Source organism: Pogoniulus pusillus, chromosome 20 (genome assembly GCF_015220805.1).
Source record: "Pogoniulus pusillus isolate bPogPus1 chromosome 20, bPogPus1.pri, whole genome shotgun sequence".
Lineage (NCBI taxonomy): Eukaryota > Metazoa > Chordata > Aves > Piciformes > Lybiidae > Pogoniulus > Pogoniulus pusillus.
In genome coordinates this window covers 4592755-4620236 of record NC_087283.1, presented here as the reverse complement: position 1 = coordinate 4620236, position 27482 = coordinate 4592755, and the positions used below count along the sequence as shown (strand labels likewise).

The 27482-nt window shown below is 41.5% G+C and overlaps 1 protein-coding gene and 1 non-coding gene across 5 annotated transcripts in view; one reads left to right on the top strand and one right to left on the bottom strand.

The window, feature by feature from the left end:
* Positions 1–27482, bottom strand: part of WWOX (WW domain containing oxidoreductase) — a 539956-nt gene that overhangs the window by 461624 nt on the left and 50850 nt on the right. The window contains exon 6 of one of the 4 annotated variants that reach the window (XM_064159958.1): positions 2729–2770. The exons of the other annotated variants lie outside the window; for them this stretch is intronic. Coding sequence (XP_064016028.1) covers positions 2744–2770 — 27 coding nt within the window. The 3' untranslated portion in view covers positions 2729–2743. Of the gene's footprint in view, positions 1–2728; positions 2771–27482 lie in introns of those variants that run through there. 4 annotated transcript variants of the gene reach the window in all.
* Positions 3411–3470, top strand: LOC135184676 (U7 small nuclear RNA). The gene has a single exon (XR_010306122.1). It is a non-coding gene; the product is annotated as a U7 small nuclear RNA (small nuclear RNA).

Genomic DNA, 27482 nt, shown 5'->3' with positions numbered 1-27482 from the left:
AATCAAAAGCCCTGTTATTTTAGTTAGGTCTAACAATACTAGAAAGTAAAATTCCTCATCTGGGGCTGTAATATTCGCTGGAAAAAAAAAAACCAAAACACCTACTTCAAAACATTAATCAAATTTTTCGCCTACTGGGCAGCCATATGGTAAAGCAGCATGTGAATCTCACAAACTTGCTGATCTTCTGTAACTGGGTGCTATTAATTACGCTTGCTGCATCCATCTCTTAGATTTTTTGCTTTGTGGGAAAAAAAAAAAAAAAGGTATTTATTGCAACAGCTTTTACAAAACAAGGGAAGGAAAATCACAATTGATTAATGAGCTGAATGGAAATATTTCCGTTAGCAGGTTTTTAAAATGAATAAGGATTAACACCATGGGTAAAAAGGAACCTTACTTCTGTTTCCCACACACACACACTTTTTGTTTTGTGGGGAGGGGGGGGAGCTGCATTAGCAGGAGGAGGGTTGAATATGCATTATTCACTGCGTCGGCTTTAGGTGACAAACAATAAGGTTTAAACTAAACAGCTTAATACTATAAAGATTCAGGACTTTATGCATTTCAGTGCTAAATTGCTCAGTATGAAATTGAATTGTTTCACAACTGTAAATCACATTTGGTTTGGGTCTGAGGTTTGGTTTTCTTTTTCAAATATATCTCACAGTTTTCCTGAAATCCAGAGAAGGAAACAATTCAGAATGATAGTCTCCATTTTGTCTTTAATTCCTCAGGACACTGTACTGAAGCTGTTTTGGGATCTCAGCCATAAATCTAGTTAATCATAAATTATAGCTAGAATATAATCCTTGACTCTACAGCCTCGCATGCCAGGGAAACGGACTCTCAGGAATTACTGCAAGAAGATTGTAGGGGCTGGCCAGGAAAGCCAGCAAATAAGTTAAAATTGTGTTAGTTGCCATACAAAAACCCCAGCATGGGGAAAGGCGATGCGATGCAATTAGCCACTGTGTGCGGCCAGAGCAGCAGAAGTCATGGCACACCTGTGAAGATTTGCCATATCCTATCGTCACCTTCCAAAGGATGATTTTTCTTGCTCTAATCTCCACATTAGTCTCCTCCTAGAATCAGGTGAGGATTAGCTCTTGAGAAGGACCAGTGATGCTATCAGAAACGTAAAAACCACCCTCAGTCCTTGTATAAGAGAATGAGACAGAGTGAGAAACAAATCTAGCTCTAGTCCAAAATATTTTGTATATGAGAATCATGTTCTCACTCAAAATATTTTGCATATGTGAATCATGTCCTCACTCAAAATATTTTGCATATGTGAATCATGTCCTCACTCAAAATATTTTGCATATGTGAATAATGTGTTCACTCTTAAGATAAAGTTCAAGTAATATCCGTGAAATATATATTGCTGGCAAGCAATATACCAGGAATACCCAAATAATTTTAAGAACTCCTTACTATTCTGAGTACTTTCCCCTTAACTATACTGGCAGCTTCTTGCAGGTGGAAAAAAGGGAAACAGTGTCATTATACAGGTTCAGGACCACCTAGAGCTAGGTTTATTAAATAGGACCCACTCAAATACAGCATTTTCATGTGCAAGGAGACAAAGAAACCTTTCAATAGGGCAGACCGTTGAATGGTTTAAGATATTACATATTTCACAGACTCTCAAAACACAATACTCAGATATGCAAAGGAGTCAATTCTGTACTGCCAAGTCACCTTCTTGAACTATGGCATAAATTCCTTCACTTCTCTAAAGTCTTTATTCCTCCCAGTTTACAGAAAAAAAACAGGTAATAATAAAATAGTAAAATATTTAATTACCAGCTACTTAAAATTATGTGGCCACCCACTGGATGACATTTCATTCATCCTTATGTATGCATCTGTACATATAAAGAAAGAACAGGAGGGGGAAAATCAAGTAACTTCAGGTCCCAAACTGGAAAAAGACATTTGGCCTCAAGAATAAAATTTAAATAGAAGGATTTAACAAAACAAAACCCCCAAACCAGAAAATTAAACAAAACCAAAACAAACAAAGGCTACTCTGAGCATGATTTCTGTTATAGAATAGAAGCTACATAAATGATGGCAGTTTCTAAGTCTGATTACTCCTTTTTTTCCCCTCTGCCATCCCAACTGGCACCAATTACTATCTTTCTGAGCAACAAAGAATAAGATGACAACTCCTGTGATTAAAAAGCTTGCAAGCTCTACACCTTCAGAAACAAAAAGCAGATTAAAAATTAGTCTGAAACCTTTAAAGCAAGTTTTAATTAGTGACCCAAAATGTATGCCATAACTTTTCATCACCTCTTGGGTGATCTCTAAACCTTTCCCGCATACATTGACTGTCTGCTTAAAAGTTTAAAGAGCTAACAAAATGTTTTAACGAGATACAAATCTCAGAGATCATTAATCAATATGTTCAATGTTATTTGTGATAATTCATCATGACATGATATTAATGGGTTACTGTACCCTTCAGAGGTGAGATTAATGCAAATGAGCAGCCACAATTAACTTTACTGCTCCCAACTCACAGGAATGGACAGATGATTATAAATGACAACTATATGTCAATTACAATATCCAATAAAGTGAAGCTCAGAGTGCAATCTATCCACTTTTATAGTTCTTGCTTGACATAGCTGAATTTAGCTCAGCCCACTGTTGTCACAGTGTAACCATTGCCTCGAAGGAGGGGTCACATCTTTAATTTTCTGTTTCTTCAGATGGAATTCAAATCGTGCATCTAAATGCATCGTCTGAAGAAGGGAAGCTGCAGGAAACCAAGAACAGATGTTGCTTTCTTCATCAGCTGAAGGAAATTGTATCTGTTCTCAAATTGCAACAGCAAGGCCACGAGGAAAACAATCTGTCCTGCTGTGTAATATATTTATTCAATTAAAAAAGACCCAGCACATTAATACAGCAATGGGAAGGGATTTACATTGGGTGAACCACTTTGTCACATGCAGGATGCTAAGTCCACTCAGGTTGAAGATGCTGAGTGAGGTGCAGGCAGGTATATCCATTTTTGTGTACAAACAGATACTGTAGGATCACCTCTTGAGCACTAATGCTTCTGTAGCACAGAGATGAGACTTCACAGGAAAAAAACAACATTTCTAGTGACCTCAAAGGAGCTAAACCCAAAGACTTTAGACAGTCATAAACCAAACAGATGGTCAGATTGAGGAAATTCTGGAAACATGGCTGGTACAAAATCATAAGATACCTTTCTAAATGATGTATTTACAAAAACTAGGGAAGCTGACTGGTAAGATGCCCACATTCTGGCTTTGCTGCCCTCCACCAGGAAAAAAAGGAAACAAAATGGAAGAATAAACAGAAGCTTCAGCGACGGTAAAAACAGAAGCACTGTCATTGTCAAAGCATTGTAGAGAAACACCACAAAAGAGAGATCTCAGATCTTTTAGTATTTGTCCAGCAGGTTTCCTGCTGTTTGGGAAGCCTCTAAAAATCACTGCTGAACGAGAAGGCAGCCCTGATAACTGAGGATGTGAAGAAGGCAAAGCTGCTGAATGCCTTCTTTGCTTCAGTCTTTACACCTAAGGCTGAACTCTCCTATGTACTCCAGATCCTGGATGAAGGAGAGAAAACCTGGAGGAAGGAGTGCTCCCCACTGGTCAGTGCAGACTGAGTTAGGGATCAATTGCACGAATTGAACATTCACAAGTCCATGGGCCCTGATGGGTGCTGAGACAGCTGCGTGATGTTATTGCTCTGCCACTCTCCATCATCTTTGCCAAATCGTGGCAGACAGGACAGGTGTCTGAGGACTGCAGGAGAACCAAAGTCACTCCAGTCTTCAAAAAAGGCAGGAAAGAGGTTCCAGGAGACTATTAGACCAGTCAGCCTCACCTCCATCCCTGGAAAAATGATGGAGCAGCTCCTTCTGGAAGGCATCTCAAGGTGTTTGGAAGAGAAGAAGGTTATCAGCAGTAGTCAGCACGGATTTACCAAGGGGAGGTCACGCTTGACTAACCTGATAGCATTCTATGATGCCATAACTGAATGGGTAGATTCAGGGAGACCAGTGGATGTAATCTACCTTGACCTTAGCAGGGCCTTTGACACTGTCTCCCATGACAGCCTAGTGAGCAAGCTGAGGAGGAAATGTGGAATGGAAGAGCAGACACTGAGGTGGATTAGGAGCTGGATACAAGATAGAGTTCAAAGAGTGGTGATCAATGGTGCCAAGTCCAGCTGGAGAGCTGTAATCAGTGGAGTCCCCCAGGGATCAGTGCTGGGTCCAGGCCTGTTCAACATCTTCATCAGTGACACAGAGTGTCTGCTCAGCAAGTTTGCTGATGACACCAAACTAGGAGGCTTGGCTGAGACAGCTGAAGGCTGTGCAGCCATCCAGCACGACCTGGACAGACTGAGAGCTGGGCACAGAGGAACCAAATGAGGTTCAACAAGGACAAGTGCAGAGTGCTGCACCTGGGGAGGAATAATAAACTGCACCAGTACAGGCTGGGAGGTGATCTGCTGGAGAGCAGCCCTGTGGAGAGGGACCTAGGGGTCCCGGTGGATAGCAAGTTAACCGTGGCACAGCAATGTGCCCTTGTGGCCAAAAAGGCCAGTGGGATCCTGGGGTGTACTAGGAAGAGTGTGTCCAGCAGATCAAGGGAGGTTCACCTTCCACTCTACTCTGCCCTGGAGAGACCTCATCTTGAATGTTTTGGGCCAAGTTTTGGGCTTTCCAGTTTAGGAGAGACAGGGATCTGCTGGAGAGGGTCCAGAGGAGAGCTTCAAGGATGAGGGGACCGGAGGGCAGGGCTTATGAGGAGAGGCTGAGGGACCTGGGGCTGTTTAGTCTGGAGAAGACTGAGAGGGGATTTAATTAATATTTATAAACATCTGAGGGCTGGTCAGGAGGTAGGGGACAGGCCCTGCTCACTTGCTCCCTGGGATAGGACAAGGAGCAATGGGTATAAGCATAAGAGCTTCCACCTCAACACAAGGGGAAACTTCTTTACTGTAAGGGTCACAGAGCACTGAAACAGGCTCCCCAGAGAGGTTGTGGAGTCTCCTTCTCTGAAGACTTTCAAGGCCTATCTGGATGCATTCCTCTGTGATCTGTGCTAGATTGTGTGGTCCTGCTCTGGCAGAGGGGTTGGACTGGATGCTCTCCTACCCCTAATACCCTGTGATCCTTGTAGCTTTCATATTTTTTTCTCTGTAGCCTCTTTCTTATGTCTTACAGGAGATCAGCCATCACAATGCATTTGGACAACTCCTCTGCACAGGGGTCAGAGATGTGCCCTAGAACTAAGGACGGGTCTTGGTGCAGTAACAAATACTACTGCCACATTTACTCATTATGCTCAATGGATCACCTTCAGCTATGACTTTAGCTCTTCACCACACCTGTCACTCCAACACATACTCAGTTCCTGCACACAGAAACACATGTCAGATACACATGATTTCCAGAACTAGTTAAATGTGCAAGGTGATATGGAATAAATCAAGAGCATAGTTTAAAGGCCATGGTGCTCTTATGTTGGTGGTTGGGCTCAATGACCTTAGAGGCCCTTTCTGACCAAAATAATTCTATGATTCTGTGAAGAGTACTTGAGACAGCAGTGAAACAACCCAGTTGTACAAGCTCTCCAATGAGCACCCAGCCTGCTTTAATTTCAGGAAGACTCCTTTTCTAGTTCACTTCCTCAGCATAAAAGATCTGAAATTTATGGTAGCTATAGCTCAAAGAAAAATATTGAAAACTTATTTGTGATTTACTTTTTTCATTATCTTCTTTCATTCCTCATACACCTATCTGAAACCTGTGCTAGCTTTAAGTAGCACCCAGTTCTACCATGCGAGTCACTCCCAGGCACTGCAGCCTTCAGAGACCTGCTGAAATTGAAGCACAGGATCACAGTATCATCAGGGTTGGAAGAGACCTCACAGATCATCAAGTCCAACCCTTTACCACAGGGCTCAAGGCTAGACCATGGCACCAAGTGCCACGTCCAACCTTGCCTTGAACAGCCCCAGGGACGGCGACTCCACCACCTCCCCGGGCAGCCCATTCCAGTGTCCAATGACTCTCTCAGTGAAGAACTTTCTCCTCACCTCAAGCCTAAATTCCCCCTGGCGCAGCCTGAGGCTGTGTCCTCTCGTTCTGGTGCTGGCCACCTGAGAGAAGACAGCAACCTCCCTCTGGCCAAAACCACCCCTCAGGTAGTTGTAGACAGCAATAAGGTCTCCCCTGAGCCTCCTCTTCTCCAGGCTAAACAACCCCAGCTCCCTCAGCCTCTCCTCGTAGGGCTGTGCTCAAGGCCTCTCACCAGCCTCGTTGCCCTTCTCTGGACACGCTCAAGCATCTCAATGTCCCTCCTAAACTGGGGGGCCCAGAACTGAACACAGTACTCAAGGTGTGGTCTAACCAGTGCAGAGTACAGGGGCAGAATGACCTCCCTGCTCCTGCTGACCACACCATTCCTGATGCAGGCCAGGATGCCACTGGCTCTCTTGGCCACCTGGGCACACTGCTGGCTCATGTTCAGGCAGGTATCGATCAGCACCCCCAGATCCCTTTCTGTTTGGCTGCTCTCCGGCCACTCTGACCCCAGCCTGTATCTCTGCATGGGGTTGTTATGGCCAAAGTGCAGCACAAGAGCAGAGGGGTGGGCTGTATAAGTACCTCAGAACATGTGTCAGCATCTCCCCTTGGGAAATACTCCATAGAAGCTAGAGGGGGTTTTGGCTAAGTAATCTTTTATGCACTATTCAGCCAGCTATATTAGCATATCACCAAATTTTCTGCATGCAAGTACTAAGATCACTTAAGTATGCTCCTATTTCAATGCTTTGCTGAAGGACAGCAGGAGAGCTCCTGATTGTAAGGACTCTGCTTTCTAAAGCATCTCTCTCCTCCACCTCATTTTGTTTAATTTAATCATCAAGAAAAATGGTTTTCGACTGAATAAAACTGCTGACACCATTATCATCATTTTCAACGTGGGGAAATCGGAGAAATTCTTTACTGCTTCCAATACAGATGATATTACATGGTTTTGTGACAATATTTTGTTGAAGTCCTGACAGATTCTGAAAAAATACAGTTTTGAGAAGAAACTTTCCATGCTGACCTCAGAAAAACTGAGCTGCATAACTGCCCCTTGAAATAACTTTATGATAGATAATTAGCTTCAGAGCTAATATTTAAACTAAAAGCAGCGTGCCCTACACATCCTCAGCCACCTCAAATTCAGCTCCAGAAATCAAGTTTATTCCATACATACACACTTCTTTGCACAGAGACAAATAGCAGATAAATTCAGAACTCAAACTATGCTGATAAAAGACGAGGATTTAAATTTGGGGGTGGGTTTCTTTTTGGTTTGTTTTGTTTGTTTTAACTAATTAATCAACGCATTTAAGTTGGTTAAATAAAAACCTCTTCCAACGCCTCCTATTTAATTGCAGTTTGGCACCAACAAATATAGATCAAAATTATAGTATCTCCCTTGACAGGAAGCTCCTTGCTTCCACACACGGTTATGGCTCTCTGCAGAGTAACCAAGAACTGCTGACAACCTTGAACACTGCTACAACAATATTACTATACTTGGCAGAGAAGTACCCTTGCGGCAAGAGAAAAGCTGTAATTTTGACTGTCACTTCGCATTACACTAGATATTATTTCACTGTATACACACACACACGCTCTCACAAACTCTTAATAGACTACACTTTTCTCACTGCCCAGCTCTTGTATTATACATGACAATATAATGCTGGTGACCTGCTGGTAGGATGGCTAATAAAGCTAATGTTTAACAAAAAAGTTCTTTTAAAATCCAACCACCTTATGTTTTCTTCTTTTAGTCAGCTCAAGTGGAATCTTAAAGGTTTTTTCATCTATTATTACTTTCAAGAGAAATAAAATCTTTGAAAAGCAAGAGAGGTTATAATTCAATTGAAGTTTGAGAACATGCTCTTAACTCTTTCAATAATTTCTGGTGACATAATGTTAATACTTTCATGCACAAGCTGCTTTGATAAGAAAGTAATTGATATACTCAAAAAACATCTCAATAAAACCCTCTTTCTAATTTCCAGCAATAACAAAAGCACAAAGCTAGCAATGTATGATAAATAATTGGGAGCCAGAAGTATTTCTAACCTCCAGACTTTCTCTCTGGGCCCATTTCTGTATATAGGAAAGTGAGTATGGGAGTATTTAATAGGAATAAAAGTGTGGACAGATTTCTTGCTAACAGAGGACATGAATTGATAAGCATGAGCAACCTGGCTGCAAACTGTCCTTGAGTCCATTCCGGAGGCAGGAACTGAGGTGGCGAAAACAGCCCCCCACATGCAGCTGCGAGGAGGCAGGGTCTGCTGGCCACAGGAGGCTGACCCTACAAGTTGTTTATATAAGTTTAACCTACCTGTACCTCACACAACCTTAAGCCTATCTGTGCCTTCCACATGTACCAATCTTAACTAAGCTATGCACGCCCCTTCCAAGTTGGCATACAAGTCGCTGTATCACAGCAGTAAGGGCATTACTGGAGAACAATTATTTAACCACATTGGTGTTATAATTGCGAGTCTGGGGGTGCAACACCAGCAAAAAAATGCCTTTTTGAGCACATGAGTATATGGGGCAGAGCCTCTACTTTAAAATGTTAAGCACAAACCATTCAGCTTTACAGTTGCTTTATGACCTTATACAAAAAGGTTCTTTTAAATCTTGTAGAAGGTTCTTTGAAATCTGATGCAATTGTAGAACTCCAACATATGAGTTTACACCAAGCTTTACCACTTGTTTTTTTTTTAATTTTATATGTTCAATACATAGACTGCCCATCAATTTCCTTATAACAAATACAGGTATATATTCTGAATATGCACAGTGCATTATGAAGATGCCCAGTCCTGTTCAATACCTTTATTGATGACCTGGATGAGGGGATTGAGTCCTGCATCAGTAAGTTTGCAGATGACGCCAATCTGGGAACAGGTGTTGATCTGTTGGAAGGTAGGAGAGCCCTGCAGAGGGACCTGGACAGGCTGGATGGGTGGGCAGAGGCCAATGGGATGAGATTTAACAAGGCCAAGTGCAGGGTTCTGCACTTCGGCCACAACAACCCCAAGCAGTGCTATAGGCTGGGGACTGAGTGGCTGGAGAGCAGCCAGGAGGAAAGGGACCTGGGGATACTGATAGATAGCAAGCTGAAGATGAGCCAGCAGTGTGCCCAGGTGGCCAAGAGACCCAATGGCATCCTGGCCTGCATCAGGAACAGTGTGGGCAGTAGGACAAGGGAGATTATTCTGCCCCTGTACTCAGCACTGGTCAGGCCACACCTTGAGTACTGTGTCCATTTCCGGGCCCCTCAATTCAAGAAGGATGTTGAGGTGCTGGAGCATGTCCAGAGAAGGGCAACAAAGCTAGTGAGGGGCCTGGAACACAAACCCTATGAGGAGAGGCTGAGGGAGCTGGGGTTGTTTAGCCTGGAGAAGAGGAGGCTCAGGGGTGATCTTATTACTGTCTACAACTACCTGAAGGGAGGCTGTAGCCAGGTGGGGTTGGTCTCTTCTCCCAGGCAACCAGCAAGAGAACAAGGGGACACAGTCTCAAGTTGTGCCAGGGTAGGTATAGGCTGGATGTTAGGAGGAAGTTCTTCCCAGAGAGAGTGATTGGCATTGGAATGGGCTGCCCAGGGAGGTGGTAGAGGCACCGTCCCTGGAGGTCTTCAAGAAAAGACTGGATGAGGCACTTAGTGCCATGGTCTGGTTGACTGGCTAGGGCTGGGTGCTAGGTTGGACTGGATGATCTTGGAGGTCTCTTCCAACCTGGCTGATTCTATGATTAACAAAAGAATCACAGTGAAATATAGCCATGATGAACTGTTAGATAAACCTAACTTTCTAGGAAACCAAGCTATGCAGTTTGGGATGCTCCCATTTCAATTCACTAGAAATCAAGTCATATATTTTGGGATGTTCTCTTTGCAATTAACTATACTACATGCAATTCCTATGGTTTTGTTAAATGTAACACAATATTTGTTTAAGCAAATAGGATTTGATTAGACAAAACCAGCACCTGGAAGCAGTCATTAAAAAAAAAAAAAGGCATCATTCTGATTTTACTGTGGCTCAGGCATCTTCTAACCTTGTGTTACTGATACAGTGTTTGAAATGCATTTAGAAAGAGACCATCTCACTCGTGCTGTTTAGATAAGGAAGCGTCACTGAACCTTTTTGCCCTTCTCCAATAAAATGTATCAAAAATTTCAGGGCTGTCTGCTGACCGCACCACATTTAACAAGATTCGCAAATGAACCCGGAGTAAGTTTCCCACTGTGACACATTAATAATAAGTTCCTTATCCCATCTATCCCAAGCCATGAATATGTAATGTTATAAAATGAGTCCTTTTCACACAACAGAACCTCAGACGTGAATAAATAAAAACTATCCATCACAAGCCTGTGAAAAATTAATGAGAGTTCTGAGACATAAGAAAAAATTGGTTACCGAGATGATAAGGTCCAGTATGTAAAAACTGTGCTCCTCACCAGCTGTAAATTCCATTTTAAATTTTTACAAAAAGAGTTACAAAAGAAATAAAAAAATCTTTCTAGAGCATATTTACCATCAGAAACAGAAAAGGGGAAAATGCTTTAATGGTGAGACATATTTCTAAGTAAAGCAGACAGCATTCAGAATCAGCGAGTGGATCAAACCCTGCCGTAACAGGGAGCTGCATTTTGAGTTACAGCAATAATGTAACCTTAGATATTTAGAAATGAGAGTTCCTGTTCCGTTTCTTCTCCCTTTGGAAAGGAAATGCCTGATTAAATAAGGCACTATATCTCCCTAAGCTTCATTTACTTGCAGAAAAGAAGAATGCATAGAAATAAATTATTTCCATTCATGTGTCTCTCTACTGTGCCAGTGAAGGCTTTAATGTCTTGATATGCAATAATTTGTTTTGCAGGAGGAAGAGAAATTGGAAAGGCAAAGCAAAAAAACCCAAAAACCCAATCAACCAAAACCACCAAACAAAACACACATAAAAAACAACCAACCAAAACAAATACAAAACTAAAAATCCCAAACAAAAATCAACAAACATTTTGCAGAACTCCAGCTGCCACTGTGCTTAACAGTCTCTTAATCTTGCCCAAAAGACCATGGTGATGGCTGAGAAGAACAAGTGCTGTGCCGCAGAAGCTCATTCTGATAGCTTTACTCAGACTGCATCACCAAGAACTGCTGGAATGTTGCCTTCAGAGAGGAAAATGAGCTGATATAAACCAAAAGGTACTGCTTAAGTCCTTGAAAGACTTCACCCAAGTCAGGCAGCACTTTTCTTCCACGAGGCATAAGGAAAGATTGTATGACCTACAAGCCCTTTTGTGAAGAGTTAACCATGTTAATGCCTAGCAGCTAAAATGAGAAGGACGACTTGTGATACCAAACCAGGCACCTTATTTTTCTGCAAAACCTGCCTCAGCTCACTCAGCTCCCAGTCAGTAACTAAGTTACTCTCATTTATATTCCACCATTATTCCCACACCTAGAACCTCTACGTTCCTCCAGGTTTGGCCTCCAAAAGTAGTAACTGTTTCTTCTTTATTACTTCAGATAAAGAAAAAAGTCTTTAACTCCCTTTGGTTAGCTCAGAGACCATTTTCTGCTGGCACGTCCCATGCTACACTGACCGTATATGAACATGCTGGACAAACAAAAGGCTTCTCCTTCCCCAGATGGTGCTCGTGTACAAAGGGATGAGATTGGCAAGCATGTTACAGACCCTTTCCTTAGTTAACAGGACAGGAAACCATAATGAAAAAAGACAAGAGCAGAGCACCCTTCCCTCCCAAGTGTACACATTAGATTTCTCTATCACATGAAAACCTGATTGAGCAGGATGTTTTATTCCTGGTTGCTTGAAAGTGGTTACATCTGAAAGGATGGCCTCCAGAGTGCTGTCAGAGGTGTCTATCTGCAAAATAAATTACCTTTTGAAGTCTGCACTGAGAGTGATTGAATGACTGTGAAGAATTATTTATTAGACTTAAAATGCCAGTGGATACAGTTGAGGAACTATTTTTTCTACAAAAATACCATGGTCTTCAAGTAGAAAGGGAAATAAGGCACAATCCTCATACACTGCCAGTGTTATTTTGAGGAAGGAGTGAGGCCCCTTTACAGGGCTTAACAAGAGCTCAATCCCTGTTTAAAATTCCTACCTTCCAGACACATGGCCAGACTTTGTTTTGTTGTGTTCTTGGTCACCATTGCCACAATCAATTGTCTTTCCTCCGTTTAGTGTTATAAATGCAATTACAAATAAATGCAGTTACTCCACCAAACTCTGCCAGCCAAACAAAAAGCCAACAACTAATCAGAAACTGCCCTCAAAACCCCCCCTCCAAAACACCCTATCATTATCACGATAAACAAACTTGCACCCAAACAATTTCCTTTACAACCCTGCTTTTCTGAGTACTGTTTTGGGGTGCAACACCAAATAGACATTATTAGATAAACTCTCTGTTGACATTTAAGTCCTCTGGTTTGCATTCAGAACTAAGGCTTCTCCAACACATTCAAGGCATTTCCTTACTAAATTTTTTCTCTCCTCTTTTTACTCAGAAAATTTCAGTCCCTCAAATACGTTCACTAGACTACTTATAAGACCTTGCTGCTTAAACAGGTATTAGATTTCCAACTATTCCACTGCAGCTGAAGATTTCTTTCTTAAATACCCTTATTGCAGGCTGACCTTTCTTGACTTCATACACGTATTTTGCAGGGCAAGAGCCTTCAGGTCCATAATCAGTCCAGTCGTATGTTCACCATACCTATATAGGCACGTATGGCAAAAGCCTGCTAAATATCTTTGACATATATTATTACTACACCTTGGGGTCAACTTACTTATCAACTCCAGCGAAGAAAGGCCAACTGAGGGTTGATTAATTTTTAGACATATTTTAACCCTTACAATATCCATCACCATGTGTGAGCAAAAAAACATTGAAATAGCCTTTTTTTTATACTGGGGGGGGGGTGGGGTGGGGAATAGCAGACACTGCTGTTTATTCTTGGGTTCTGTAAGTGAAAAGGGCCAGCAGCAAAGGACAACCAGAAAGGCTTTTCAATGTGCTATTTCCATTTGAAGAGGAGCAGCCCCTGTAAAGGACTTCCTGTGCTGCTGCAGCATCAACTCCGCTCTATATTTTCACACAATCTATATTTTCTCTTGTTTGGCACCACGGTGGTTGCAATTGGCAGTGCAATAGATGAGTGGGCAAAGCATGAAATTAAAAGATATTTTTCCTGCACAGTGCTGACCGTGCAAAATCTCAGCCAGTAACAGCCAAACCCCAGAATGTTTATTTTTAAACTAGGGCAATACACCATTAGTTCTCAAGTTTAATTCGATTGATTTTCAAGCAAATAACCATAAAATTAACCCCTGGATAGGACAATCTTCCAGTGATGGATGACAGTGCTGTAGTGAACACCAAACCTCACGCAGTGAATCCTGCGCCGTCAGACAACTCCCCCGTGGGACGACCAGGCAGATCTGGACAAAAGCGATTCTGGGGCCAAAAGGAGTTCCCCGCTTCATCACCTCAGCAAGGATGGATTCCACGACCTTCTGAGAAAAGCCTATATATAATTTTTGCTGAATAGGCCCCTCAGTTAACAGCAGAATTCAATTTGTAATTTAGCCTTAAATGCACACTCCACAAAAAGCTATCAGGTAAGAAAAAAACCTGACATGTAGATAAAAAATGCCTTTTGACACATGTAAGTAAAAATAATGCTATGGCATTTCTCAAATTAGCCATCTGAAGTGCTCATACACTGAAAAAAAGTTTCAGGGTATAAGCATTTCTTTTCTTTTAGCATTTTTTGGACCAAGAAAATATTTATGAAAAGAATAATAATTAATGTTACTGGCTTCAAGCTGGGATTCCTTCCTGGTTAAACTATATGCAGTGAAACGGCATTTAAATTATATGAGAGGATTGATTCAAATGGCTTCCATTAGCAATTTGGCAGGCTGCTATGAATTCCTCCCAATCAATTTTAAATAATGCTATCCTATCTGCCAGTGGAGAGGCATCCTCACGTTAAACATCTCCACCTTGCAGACCTGTAAATCAGGGCCTCAAATACAAATTTCTTCACAACTTCCTATAACTCATTGTGTTTAACAAGGCACCAGCAGCGCAACTGCTGCAGAATAGAATAAGCACAGGTGTCCTCAGAGAAGTGTCCTGGACTCTGAGGGTTTTCTCTTTTATCTTATATTCATTAATATTTGCAGCTGATGTTGTTCTAGGCCATTTTCACAGTACAATCATACCTCCATTTTGCTTGAGATTTCATCAGTCAAAATCAATTAGATCCATTCAACCTGCAAGCATTCAGAATTTGAAGCAGGTGTGTGATGAAGACAATTTTTGTTAAAAATCATTAAAAATACCAGCAGACATTCAAAATATTCTGCTTCTTGACTCTGGTTGATGTCTAGGGCAGACATTCACAATTTCAGACCAAACTTTTTTTTCCTGAAAAATCTCTTTACAGCATGAAAGAACAAAATCTACTTGTGACAACTGATGTCTCCTTTAAGGAGCACAAAGGACACACTCTTTCGATGGGCATAAGAAGACAGACACTGAAAAAAAAACACATTAAGGACATTTTTCATATCACAGTATCACAGTATCATCAGGGTTGGAAGAGACCTCACAGATCATCAAGTCCAACCCTTTACCACAGAGCTCAAGGCTAGACCATGGCACCAAGTGCCATGTCCAACCTTGCCTTGAACAGCTCCAGGGACGGCGACTCCACCACCTCCCCGGGCAGCCCATTCCAGTGTCCAATGACTCTCTCAGTGAAGAACTTTCTCCTCACCTCAAGCCTAAATCTCCCCTGGCGCAGCCTGAGGCTGTGTCCTCTTGTTCTGGTGCTGGCCACCTGAGAGAAGACAGCAACCTCCTCCTGGCCACAACCACCCCTCAGGTAGTTGTAGACAGCAATAAGGTCAACCCTGAGCCTCCTCTTCTCCAGGCTAACCAATCCCAGCTCCCTCAGCCTCTCCTCGTAGGGCTGTGCTCAAGGCCTCTCCCCAGCCTCGTCGCCCTTCTCTGGACACGCTCAAGCATCTCAACGTCCCTTTTAAACTGGGGGGCCCAGAACTGAACACAATACTCAAGGTGTGGTCTAACCTATGAATCTCTACATAGGTTCATGAACATATTAAGACTGAACTATCTTACACTGCCAACAAAATTTAACTTATTTTTTTTCATACAGTTTTTCAGTTTGAGCTCACGATGCAAAGAAACATGGCAGGTTCAGATGCTGCAAAATTACGAGATGTGAGCTCAATACAGCAGCTTCAGCTAGCTACAGTGGGCTTTGGTTTGATGTGTCTGGCAAAGCAAGCATGAATATCTGCCACTTACTGTGTATGTTTGTCTCTGTTGGAACAGAATATCAAAAAAGGTTTCTCCAAGTGGTTTCAGAAAGTCACCTAGCCTAACGTCCTTGAAATGGTCCAGCTCTGAATGGATCACATTTGATACTGAGTCCTTCGAAGTGAAAAAAACAAAGCCAGAACTCATCTAATACATAGATGATTGTTCAGTGAATGAGGAATTGGCTAGATGGTCATGTCCAGACGGTACTGGCCAGTAGCTTGAAGTGGAGATGGGTGACAAGTGGTACTACTTAGGAGTCTGTACTGGGATCAGTACTGTTTAACACTTTTCTCAGTGATATAGACAGTGGGATGGAGTGCACCATCAAGCTTGCAAATGACACCAAGCTGAGTGGTGCTGTCAATATGCCAAAGGGATTGGATGCCATCCAGAAAGACCTGGACAAGCTGGAGAGGTCAGTCCAGGCAAACCTAATTAAGTTCAACATGACCAAGTGCAGGATCTTGCGCGTGGGTCATAACTATCCTAGATATCAATACAGGATGGGGGGGGAGGTGATAAAATCAGCCATGTGGAAAAGGATTAGGGAGTTCTGGCAGATGAGAAGCTGAACATGAACCATCAATGGGCACCTGCAGCCCAGAAGGCAAATAGCATCCTGGACTGCTTCAAAAGAAGCATGGCTAGCAGGTCTAGGGAAGTGATTCTGTCACTGCTCTGGGTAAGACCTCACCTGGAGTACTGCATCCAGCTCTGCAGCCCTCAGCACAGGAAAAACATGGACCTGATGGAGCAGATCCAGAGGAAGGCCAAAAAGATCACCAGGGCAATTCTCCTATGAGGACAGACTGAGGGAGCTGGGGTTGCTCAGCGTGCAGAAGAGAAGTCTCTGGGGAGATCTAATAGCAGCCTTCCAGTACCTGAAGGAGGCCTAGAAGAAGGCTGCAGTGAGACTTTATGACAGCCTGGAGCGATAGGATGAGTGGCAATAGTTTGAAATTAGAGAAAAGGAGATTCAGATTGAATGTTAGGAACAAGTTCATTAGCATTAGGGTGGTGGAACACTGAAACAGGTTGGCCAGGAGATAGCTAAGGACCCATCCCTGGAGACACTCCAGGTCAGGTTTGACAGGGCTCTGGGCAACCTGAGCTCTGGTTCAGAAAGCTTTTTATATACAGGAAACAATTAACATACTAATGGTAGTGAGAACACAATAATGAAACAAAGCTGACAAACTAGAATTAAATCCGTTTAGAGAGCACTGCTTAAATGTGATCTGTTTATATTTTTAATCATAATCCTCATAATGAAAAATTCTATCAAAAAATGTTGTAAGCAGTGAAAAAGGAGATTCAAACCCAATAAAAGAGCAAATTAAAAACCAGGCATGGAATTCACATTTTGTGATCTGGAGAGACCTGGGGAGAAAGACCATGCAGTGCTTTTTGAACATGAAGAAAACAGGTCTTTAACAGACTGTTGACTGCTAAAGTAGATCAAAGATTTACTTTACAAAGCAGTAAACGCAGTGACAAGGAACCGCTTCCAAAAGACCATAAAGCAAAGTGCTGTAAGTAAATAAAGCTGTCCTACTCACTTCCACTGCTCAGTTCTGAACCTTAAAGCATGGCTTTCAAGACTCAGAAGAGTTAGCAAGTGTTATTGTGCAGGATGCCTTTGCTTATTTATACCCTAGCACCCCTCTCCCCGACTCCTCCAAAAGAAAGTGCGGGGGAAAACAAGAGGGTGAACAGGCAGATGGACTCATACAGGTTAGCTGCTCATATGGAGCAATGCTTAACTCCCCTTTGTTCCACTTTTAACTGAATACACACCACGGTCAGTGAAGAGTGACTACTGTGTACTGAGGTTTAGGAATGTGTATCATATGTCTATAATGCTCAAATTCCACAGCACCTACACAAGAGAACTTGATGGCTTCCCAGATAACTGCAGCTCTGCATGCCCTTGAATGAAAGGGGCACCCTTCCAAGTCTAGGACTGAACAGACATAACTGTTATGGCAGGTCAGATTTCTGGAGACAAAAGAGGCCATAGGCAGACAGAGCTGTGTCCTCTGAGAGTAAACAATGCCACCCTAATGTACAGCTAAACCTGAGTTAAATCCAGAAGGTAGGTACTGCCATACTGTAATGTTTTTGTGAGCTAATCTTATAACCAAATCATGCTTAAAATACTTAAGAATAAAGTGATCTGTGCTGATTTCTTTCCTCTTCCTGAGGGGATCTAATACAATCTCACAGGAGTCCATCCCAACCACTCAGCTACACATAGCTCCCGTGTTGAAGTTTAGCTAATGTGGGAGGAGAAATAAATAAGGAAGAAATCAAAAGTACACACAAGCTAGTACAAAGTAGCTTATTTCCAGCCTTATTTTGCTCCCACCCTGCAATGAGCAGCAACTATAGTTCCTAGCTTTCTGTTAAGGTTTGAGATACCCAGGCCACAGGACCCACCTCTGCTGGCAGAGTCCACTCAGTGATTGGAAGGGGATGCTGCTAACAACAGTGACACCACACATACCACTGCTGGTGTCCAAATGACAGCTGCAGTCTCCAGCTTCCTGCTCAATGGAACTCCTGAAAAAGGCCTCTTTGGCACCACATCTGTTTCTGGATTTCCCTTCAACCAGACAGCAGATAAAGCAGTCTAGCCACTTACAACATTGAGATGACCATCGTAGTTTCCTCTGGACTCAACTGAAAAAAAAATTAATTTCTTTGCTCTTGCAGCTTGTTGAGCCTTATTCCTGAGCTAGCTTCAGCCTAGTTTTCAAATCAGCAACTACAGAGCCTCAGCACATCAATGCAAGCTAACTACCCAAACTTTCCAGGGTGCCACACAAGTTCTGCAGCCTCCACTGGGACCCACAGTGCTGCACATAGGTGATATCAGTCTCTCTTTAGGTTAAAACTAGTTGAAGAGTGCCCTTATTGCATGCCCTCACACTCTGTACTGTGAATAGAGCTTAAGAGAAGCTGAGCAATGGAATCTTCATTGCCACAACAGCTGCCACATGCTGCTCAGTTGAAGCCACATGCAGGTGTGGTTTATGGTTTCAAATACACCATCTCTGAAATACTTTCCCTTCTCAGTTCTTCACAATTTAAACTTCACTTCTACTGGACACATATTAACTGTGCCAATTGTTATATGAATCCATAGCTATCATCTACTCCCAAAAATCTTTTTATCTTACAGCAGGGATGAGAGTTTCACCTCACTATAAATGAAGACAACAGTCTCTTCATTAGTATAGTGTGAATATAAAAAAACACATATAAGAAAATGAAGTTTAAATCCAAATTCAGTTATACTGAACAGCCTGTTTATAGCAGCACATTTTCAAAAGCATTTACATTCTAGGTGACTGGATAGGACTGGGTGCTAAGTTGGACTGGATGATCTTGGAGGTGTCTTCCAACCTGGTTGGATTCTATGATTCTAACCTTCATGCCCCGTATGAAGATGGAAATATTTGTACTGGCTTTACATGAAAGTAGAACTATATAGTAAAATAACTCTAATACCAAGAACATTTACACTATATCAAAAGGTGCCAACTATAAAATAAACACTTCTTCCTTTCACAATGAAAGCAAAGGCACTGAATAAAGCCTGCCTCTCTTGCTCCCCTTGTAAAATCTACTGAAATTATCACCTACCCAAAAACAGAAATGGAAAATGCTTTCCGAGCTGAGAAACTCAATAGCAAACTTGGTCTTGCAAAAGATTTTTGTGGTATGTTAGCTACTTCAAAATAGAGGTCTGTGGAGAAAAGTATTAATACAACCTACTGAGGAAACAGCACAACTTTAACGCTCAACGATCTTTGAATTCAGCACATTTGGACATGACTACTTATCAGAAAATTACTGTTCTTATTTCTGTTGGTTGCTAAAGAAGGTAATACAGTAATACTTACCACAACAATATTATGCAATGATCCAGTTTTAATGCACACCAGCATTCAAGAAATTAGATATAGCGAAAATCTCTCATGACTACTTAAATTTTAATCACTTTTTTATTGTTATATTGCAGGAGTCAAGAGTAGAGTAAACAACGTTCTTAACCCCAGTGGGCCTTAAGCAGGAACTCCTTTGCAGAAATGAGAAGATGTTAGCAATTTGTACTGTTCAGGAGATGCTACAGAAGTCTGCCGTCATTCAATACCCTCTTGTATCGTTAAAAGATTCTTGTACAGCTCATTCACTGTCAGTTCAGTTACCTTAAGCCCATCAATAGTATTGGGGAAAAAATAGCTAGATTATCAAAGCAACATTTCAACAAGTCTTTAAATCAACTTCTCAGAAAAATATTTTGTTTGAAGTATTTTTTCACCAAGCTGTAACAGACCAAAGGAAAGAAGCATACCGAATCACACTGCCTAAGCCTGCTAAGGAAACCCAGGATTTCTGCTCAGAATGAGTGCTGCAGATGGAAACAGTATTCTCGGGCTGCCTGAGCAGGACAGCTAGTAAATTAAATCTTTCATATCCTCTTCAAATAGTTTTTATGAACAGGTTTGTCTCTATAGCAGAAACAAAATCCCAGGAGTTGAAAATCAGTTTTCTACAGCAGTTACAGCCAGGTGTTTGACCAATTTCCTCTTCACACACAAAATCATACACATGTGCATTGAACCTATTAAGGTTTATACAAACTGCAGATTTAAGTCATAGGCACATCTGCTCTTGAACACAACTTTGCAGTGCTGATGCATGCAAGGTCACTCAGATACAATGCAAATGCAGTGCTGGTCCCACCGTTGCTCCTGGCAGTTTTCTTACCATTGTGTGCTGGTTTGAGGCTAATTGGAATATTTTAATGAGAGAAATTAGATTATAGGCTGTGAAAAGGAAACAATGGTGATGTCTACTCCACTCATAGGTTTGCTGAGATGTATAAAAACAAGGACACAAACACAGATAGGAGAGTCTCTATCTGTCAGAGTAGGTGTCTGTGTTTTCTCCCAGGGCTTCTGCTGCTCTGCTTGGATCTGTGTAACCCAACTAATCATTCTGCTTCTAACCTCCCTTGCTGATCCTCCCAGCTCGCCTTGCACATAAGGCAGACTCTGGGATAAGGTAGAGGGGTGGAAAGAAGGTGGAAGGGTGGTTGGGAGCCCCTTCTGGAAACTGATTTCTGGGAGGGGTATTGTGTTTCTGTATTAGCTTTAACTTGTATATACAACTCTAAATATTCATAATGTGTTGTAAATATCTGCTTCTATATTGTGCCGTGAATATAAAGCTTCATTCCTTAACTTCCAGCTGGCTGAGTCTAGTCTGGGTGATTTCATTGTGTTGGGGGGGCAGTTAACTCCCAAACCACCACACATTGTTAAGCAACAAATTAGGGGGAAAAAATCCTAAACTATCTCAGTGAAAAAAAAACCAAACCAAAACAGCCTGTAAGTAGACAGAAGGTAATGAAGGCAGAGGACAGTGTAACCAAAGCAAAATGGCCCAGTCTGCCACCAATGAAATTCATAAGCAGCAAGCATGGCTCAGAAGTACTCTCTGGGACAAGCTGCTAATGGAGTTGAAGTTAAAACATTTCTAGAAGTCCTGAAATATATTTGGTATCTTATTTAGAGAGGAAAAATAATACGTGAACTTCTTTTATACTGTCTTGTACCAGCAGGCTCCAGACAGCTCCCCTCAGGAGCTGATTTTTATAAATCCCCTGGTAACTTAGAGGGTTTTTCTATCCCCAAGCTCTGTGACTTACCAGCCATCATTATGGCACTTCACATTAACTACGTAAGTAAACACCATGAAAAGTTGTGGACCTTCACTACCTCTATTTTTGAGACCTCCCCTATAAAACTGCACCCATCAGTTGAGAGAGCAGAGAAGCAGCAGGTTCAAAGATAAGACCTTTCCTGTTCTTAAAGTGTCTGAAAAATATAAGTATCAGCTTTACACACACAGCACATGCCATATTATGGCATTTTAAAGTCTATTTAATAGCCTAAAAAAACCCTCTAAATGGCTTTAGTCATTTACTGTAAATGTCCACTCCAGGTCACATGCTCATCAGATGGAGTACATTTAGCATGTATTTATGGGCTTGCTGTTGCTTCTCAAAACAAAAAGATATAAATCTTAATACTCTCAGTTCTAATGTATGGATACAAGCCATTAATCACTCTGACAAACATATGTAGGCTGTAACCCTGGATGTGCCTTAAGAATAGAAAGCAGACAAATGCAGCTTACACCTTCTGGTACATCTGCACTATCCCTACCCCTCATCAACTGAAATTTGGTGAAGTTGTAAGATGTGTTCTTCTTTCTCTAAACATCGTAGATCAAATTAGGCCATCACCACTTTTTAGGGCTTTTTGGTTTGCTGTGATATTTGAATGAGCCAAAGCAGACAGTAAATGTTCCACCATGAATTGTCGAAACTCTTCAAGGCTGAATTTTCCTTTTTTAAAAAAAATTAACTTTACAAACATAAAAGGACATTTAGAAGAACAGCATCTAGGCACCAGTCTCAGGGATCCCAGTCCTGTTGTTGCTAAAATCCCTGCCAAACTCCCACCAATTTTAACGATCACAAAAGGGCTATTTCATAAACTACTGCCTCGTATTTTATGAGCTTGGCTTTATTCTCCAGTTCTGCTACTAAAAATATTCCTGTTCTAAGAAAATGCAACAGACATGTTTAATTCAACACATTTACATATGATTAATAGAGTATCCCAGATCCTGAATATTTCATTTTCAGACAGGAGCATTACATAGCAGCCTGCTAGAAGAACGACTACCACACGCAGCAACTTCAAACTTCAGTACTAGAAGCTGATAAAAATATTTGATGCAGCTGATAGGTTCGTTGAAACAATTTTGTAAGCAGTCAAAAGGCCTTGTCTGATATGCAGATAAAATTAAATTGCAACCATTATCTTGCCAATCTAAACAATACAGGATGCAAAAACTAATTCTGATTATTGACAGGTTTCATATCTCCCAGGAAAGCTCACAATACACAATCTCAGGGGCAGCATCCACCTGTGAAGCCAACGCCTCCTGCACAGGTTGGAGATCAGGCTAAATACTAATTCCTGTTCACAGGTCTGGAAATATGGCAAACAACAGAAACCCAAAGAACCTGACTGTGAGAGAAAGGGAAGGGCAGACTGCAAACCTTTTTTCTTTCCTTGCTAAATACTGATTCCTGTTCACAGGTCTGGAAATATGGCAAACAACAGAAACCCAAAGAACCTGACTGTGAGAGAAAGGGAAAGGCAGACTGCAAACCTTTTTTCTTTCCTTGCCTTGAGGAGGGGAAAGAGGGAGAATGAACTGATAGAAAAATGTATCTTTGAATATGGCATCCAAGTATTCTTTACCCATGAAAAAATGGACAGTCTTCCCATTCCTGCCTTTGCTGCTCTAATGCTGCTTACACAATTTCTCTTTACATCTTTCAGTGTATTTTTCCTATTCCCTGATGATTTTCTGATTCCCCATGCTTTACCCTCTGTACTTTTCTATGTCAGCCTCTACTCTTTCAACAGTTTCCTATTCATTCTCCTTGTTTAAAAATCTCTTTAAATTCTACTTCTTTCACAGAACCTCCCAACCTGATCTCCCTGTAGGCAATGCTCTGTGCCACAGCATTTACTCGCTCACACAGTTTAGACTGCAGCTTCCCACAAGGGCTCTGTCTTCTCAACACCCTGCAAAAGAATGCTGCCAAAAGATCTGATGTCTGTGCCTCATGTTGAGCAGCTCTATTTATACTACACATTTCTGTAAATGGCTGATTACTAACACTACTGAGGAACCAAACCTTCCAATGATTATCAAGGACTCCTGATTCTACTGTGGATATTGTTGTCAGAGACTTAAGGAACTTTAATATGAAAATCTCTGTTTCTCTTCTCATTTATCACTGTCTACTTCAAAACACCTGCAGTTACACATTTGAGCAGTATTCAGTTTGTCATATAAGCAGGACAAGGGAGAAAGCACATATAAAGTATGTCAGATTAACAGATAAATGCAGCAGACAAAGATGAGCTGTGTCTGGAAAGATTGAGACAGAAGAAACAGCATGGAAAGATGGATCAGATAGAGACAAGAGTCGGGCCAGAGAGCTATCAATGGAGTGCATTTTGAACTCCTCCAAGGAGTGGAGCAGTTTGCTGCAGCACAAGGATGAAGTTATTCTGCCTTGAAGGCCGGATTCAAATCTGCAATGCAACATATACTGCCAGGTATCTGATGTTCTGCTGTTACCTATAGTATGCTCAGGCAAGAGAGAGGCTGAATTAAGACATGGGAGGAGAAATTTATACTAGAAAAAAAACACAGTACACAAAGTCTAAGCATTATGATTTCTAAACTTGATCTAAAGCTACAACTTCGAAGCAAATTATGAAATGAAGGTTTCTGAAACCCATTTGCTTGGAGATGATGACACACAAGACACTAAAAAAACCAATTTGCCTGCATTCCTATAGAAAATAAAAGCAACATCAAGAGCCTTTGTACATTTAAAAACCAAAACCCTTCTTCTCTTAAAAGTCATAAATAGTACCATGTAGAATTCTTACTAACACTGCAACTCCCCATATTGCCCAGGATCATACAGGTAATGCCAATAAAATATTCTCCCCTGAGTCAAACCTTTCCAAAGATACTCGCTTAAAGAACTATCTACATTAGAACCATCAGCCTCAGCACAGCTGTAATTCCTCATCTAAGCAATGACTTTAGAGATTAAAATGTGATTTCTGAAAAAAGAAACCAAAACCCAGCATGTTTTACAGAGAAGTTTTACACTACATTGAAAATGTATTTGTAAAGATTCTATGTTGCACAGATACTAGGAAAAATAAAGTTCTTCATGAACAGTGCCTAAATTACTTGAAAGGTTTAGAATCTTTTGGTTTGAAAATGAGCAGTATGATGTTACCCTTAATAAGACTGTAGATGACACCAAGCTGGGTGGTTGTATGAACATGCTAGGGGCTAGGGAGTAGGGAAGCTTTACAACAGGATCTGGACAGATCGCCAGGGTCAAGGCTAATTGTATGAAGTTACATAAGAATCATAGACTCATAGAATCAACCAGGCTGGAATCATAATAATAGAATCATAAAATCCACCAGGTTGGAAGAGACCTCCAAGATCATCCAGTCCAACCTATCCCCCAGCCCTAGCCAGTCAACTAGACCATGGCATGAAGTGCCTCATCCAGTCTTTTCTTGAGCACCTCCAGGGACGGTGACTCCACCAAATGCCAGGTCCTGCACTTGGGGATGTGTGGTTGGAAAGCTACAACCTGGGGGTTGATAGTTGACTAAACAGGAGTCAACAGTGTGCCCAAGTGGCCAAGAAAGCCAATGGGATCCTGACTTGTACTAAAAACACTGTGGCCAGCAGAAACATGGAGGCAATCATACCCCTGTACTCAGCACTGGTGAGGCACACCTCGAGTATTGTTTTGGTTCTGGGCCCCTCACTCTAGGAATGACATTGACATGCTGGAGCTTGTCCAGAGAAGGGCAATGAGGTTCAAAAAAGGACCTGAAGCACATGGCCTATGAGGAGAGTCTGGAGAGAAGGAAGCTGAGGGGAGACCTCATTTTTCTCCACAACTACATGAAGGGAGGTTGGAGCAAGGAGAGGGCAGATCCTTCTCCTTGATGACAAGTGATAGGACTAGAGGAAATGGTTACAAGCTGCGCCAGGGGAAGTTCAGGCTGGATGCTAGGAAATATTTCTTCACAGAGAAGGTTATCAGACATTGGAGTGATCTGCCCAGGGCAGTGATGGAGTCACCATCCCTGGGGGTGTTCAAGTGGCTGTGGACCTGGCACTTAAGAGACATGGTTTAATGTTGACCCTTCAGTGTTGGGTGAAGGGCTGGACTGGATGATCTTCAAGGTCTCTTCCATAGAGATACATTCTGTGATTCTGTGATGTTCACAACAATAAAGAAGAGAATTCAAAGGCACATTTTATGCTAAGTGCTTTGTGTACAAATGGATTTGTGCTCTACTTTTACCACAACTTTGTAGTGTTTTGTGAAAACACTTAAAAATCTTCATTGCAGCTTAACAAATGTGTGGAAAGAAATGTCTTTAAGCAAAACAAGGCTCAGTCCCTGTTAGTCAAGTATCTGTTTAGACCACCCACAGTGGTTAGTATTTGCCAAAGAATGCAGCTTTTTACAGCAAGCAGGTCAAAAAGACAGCCTATCAACTTTCAATTAAGTTAAAAATAATGCCAAAATGTTTAAGTTAGATCTCCAAGACCTCATCAGTTTTTCATTTAAACAGCTGCTGGGAACAGTACACAAAATTATACTTTACGAAGTTTTGAAATCTAGGGTCATCTTTCATAACAAATAATCCAATAAACCCAAAGTTAACCTCTGAATGAATAATTTCAGCTACAATAAAGCCAAAAAGTAGTTTACAGGCACAAGCTAAATATAGTGAATCTTTGAATACCTTGGAAACTTAACCAGCAGACTTACAAAAGAACTGGGTCTCATCCATCACCATCCAACCTGCCCCAAGAAGCTATCACATTTTCATCACCGAAGTCAGAGCAATTATTTGGCCCCTGCTCTAACTACAGAAGACACTAATGTCTTTCATCACTAAAAGCAGCCAACTCATATCAGTACTCACAGGATGAGAAGGTTTTTGGTTTTTTTTCTATTTAATCTTTTTTAAACTACTTTCTTCTCCTCAGCCTCCATACTTGTGATAACTCTTCACATTCATTATTGCACTAGACAGATAGACACATTTTCTGCTAAACACTAACATTATTTTAAGTGTATATTATTATTATTATTATATATTATGAACATTCAACAGGTTTATGACACAACAGAAGGAATATTTCCTGGCTCACACAATCTCACAGTTACTTTAGAACGAAAGAACCACAGAAGAAAATGAAAATCAAATTCATTTTAACAAGTGTTTTCTTTTAACTTTTTTCTTTGGGATGTGATTAAAACGTCAATTAAATTAAAATCTGGGATCAGAAACAAATTCAAACCATTCTGTAACTTGCCAAAAGAAAAACAACTCTCTCCGTACAAGCTTCACAGGTTAAATTGACAGGGGGGAGAAGAAAACTTCATTGCAATAAAGAACAAGTTAAATGTCAAGTGGGAGTAAGATGAGCAATGAGGTGGACCTCAAATAGTCATCCATCCTGCCACAAACACATCTTCTCTACCACACGACATAGGCTGCCATGATGTCCCTCAAATTTTCAAATCCTGCCTGCAGAAGCTCTGACAGAGATCCTGAGGCAAAAATAAATATATGATATATAATTAAAGACTATACCCGTATACTCACAGAAGCAGAGTTCTCACTCTCTAATGCCTAAGGAAGAATACAAAAATATGACACTGCCTTGGGATACTCTCCACTCTCTAACAAGTTTTAAGCCCAGGTGTGATGGTTTGGGTGTTCCCTGCCCCCCAACACTTTGGAAATCACCCAGACTAGACTCAGCTGGCTCTGGAAATTGAATGAAGCTTGTATTTACAGCTTAGCTCAATATACAAGCAGATATTTACAACATATACAGTTATAGACAGAAATATACAAGGTAAAAGGTAACACAGAAACACAACAGCCCTCCCAGAAACCTGAGTCCCCAGGAGGGACTCCCAATTGCCCTTCCACCTTCTCCTCCTCCTCCTCTCTACCTTACCCCAGATGTTGCTTTGTGCCCAAGGAAGAATGGAGGGTTGGCCAGAGGGGCAGGAAGCAGGTGGATTAATCAGGCAAGGTGTGAGAGAGAAATGCAGCTCAAAGCCCAGAGAGAAAGCATCTACTATATCTATGTTTGGATTCTTGCTTTTATACCTCTCAGCAAGCCTATGAGTGAAGCAGACATCACCATTGTTTCCCTTTCACAGCCTGTAATCTAGTTCTTCCCACCAAAACATTCTAGCTGGCTTCAAACTAGCATACCAGGACATCCAGAATCAGAGATAGTACC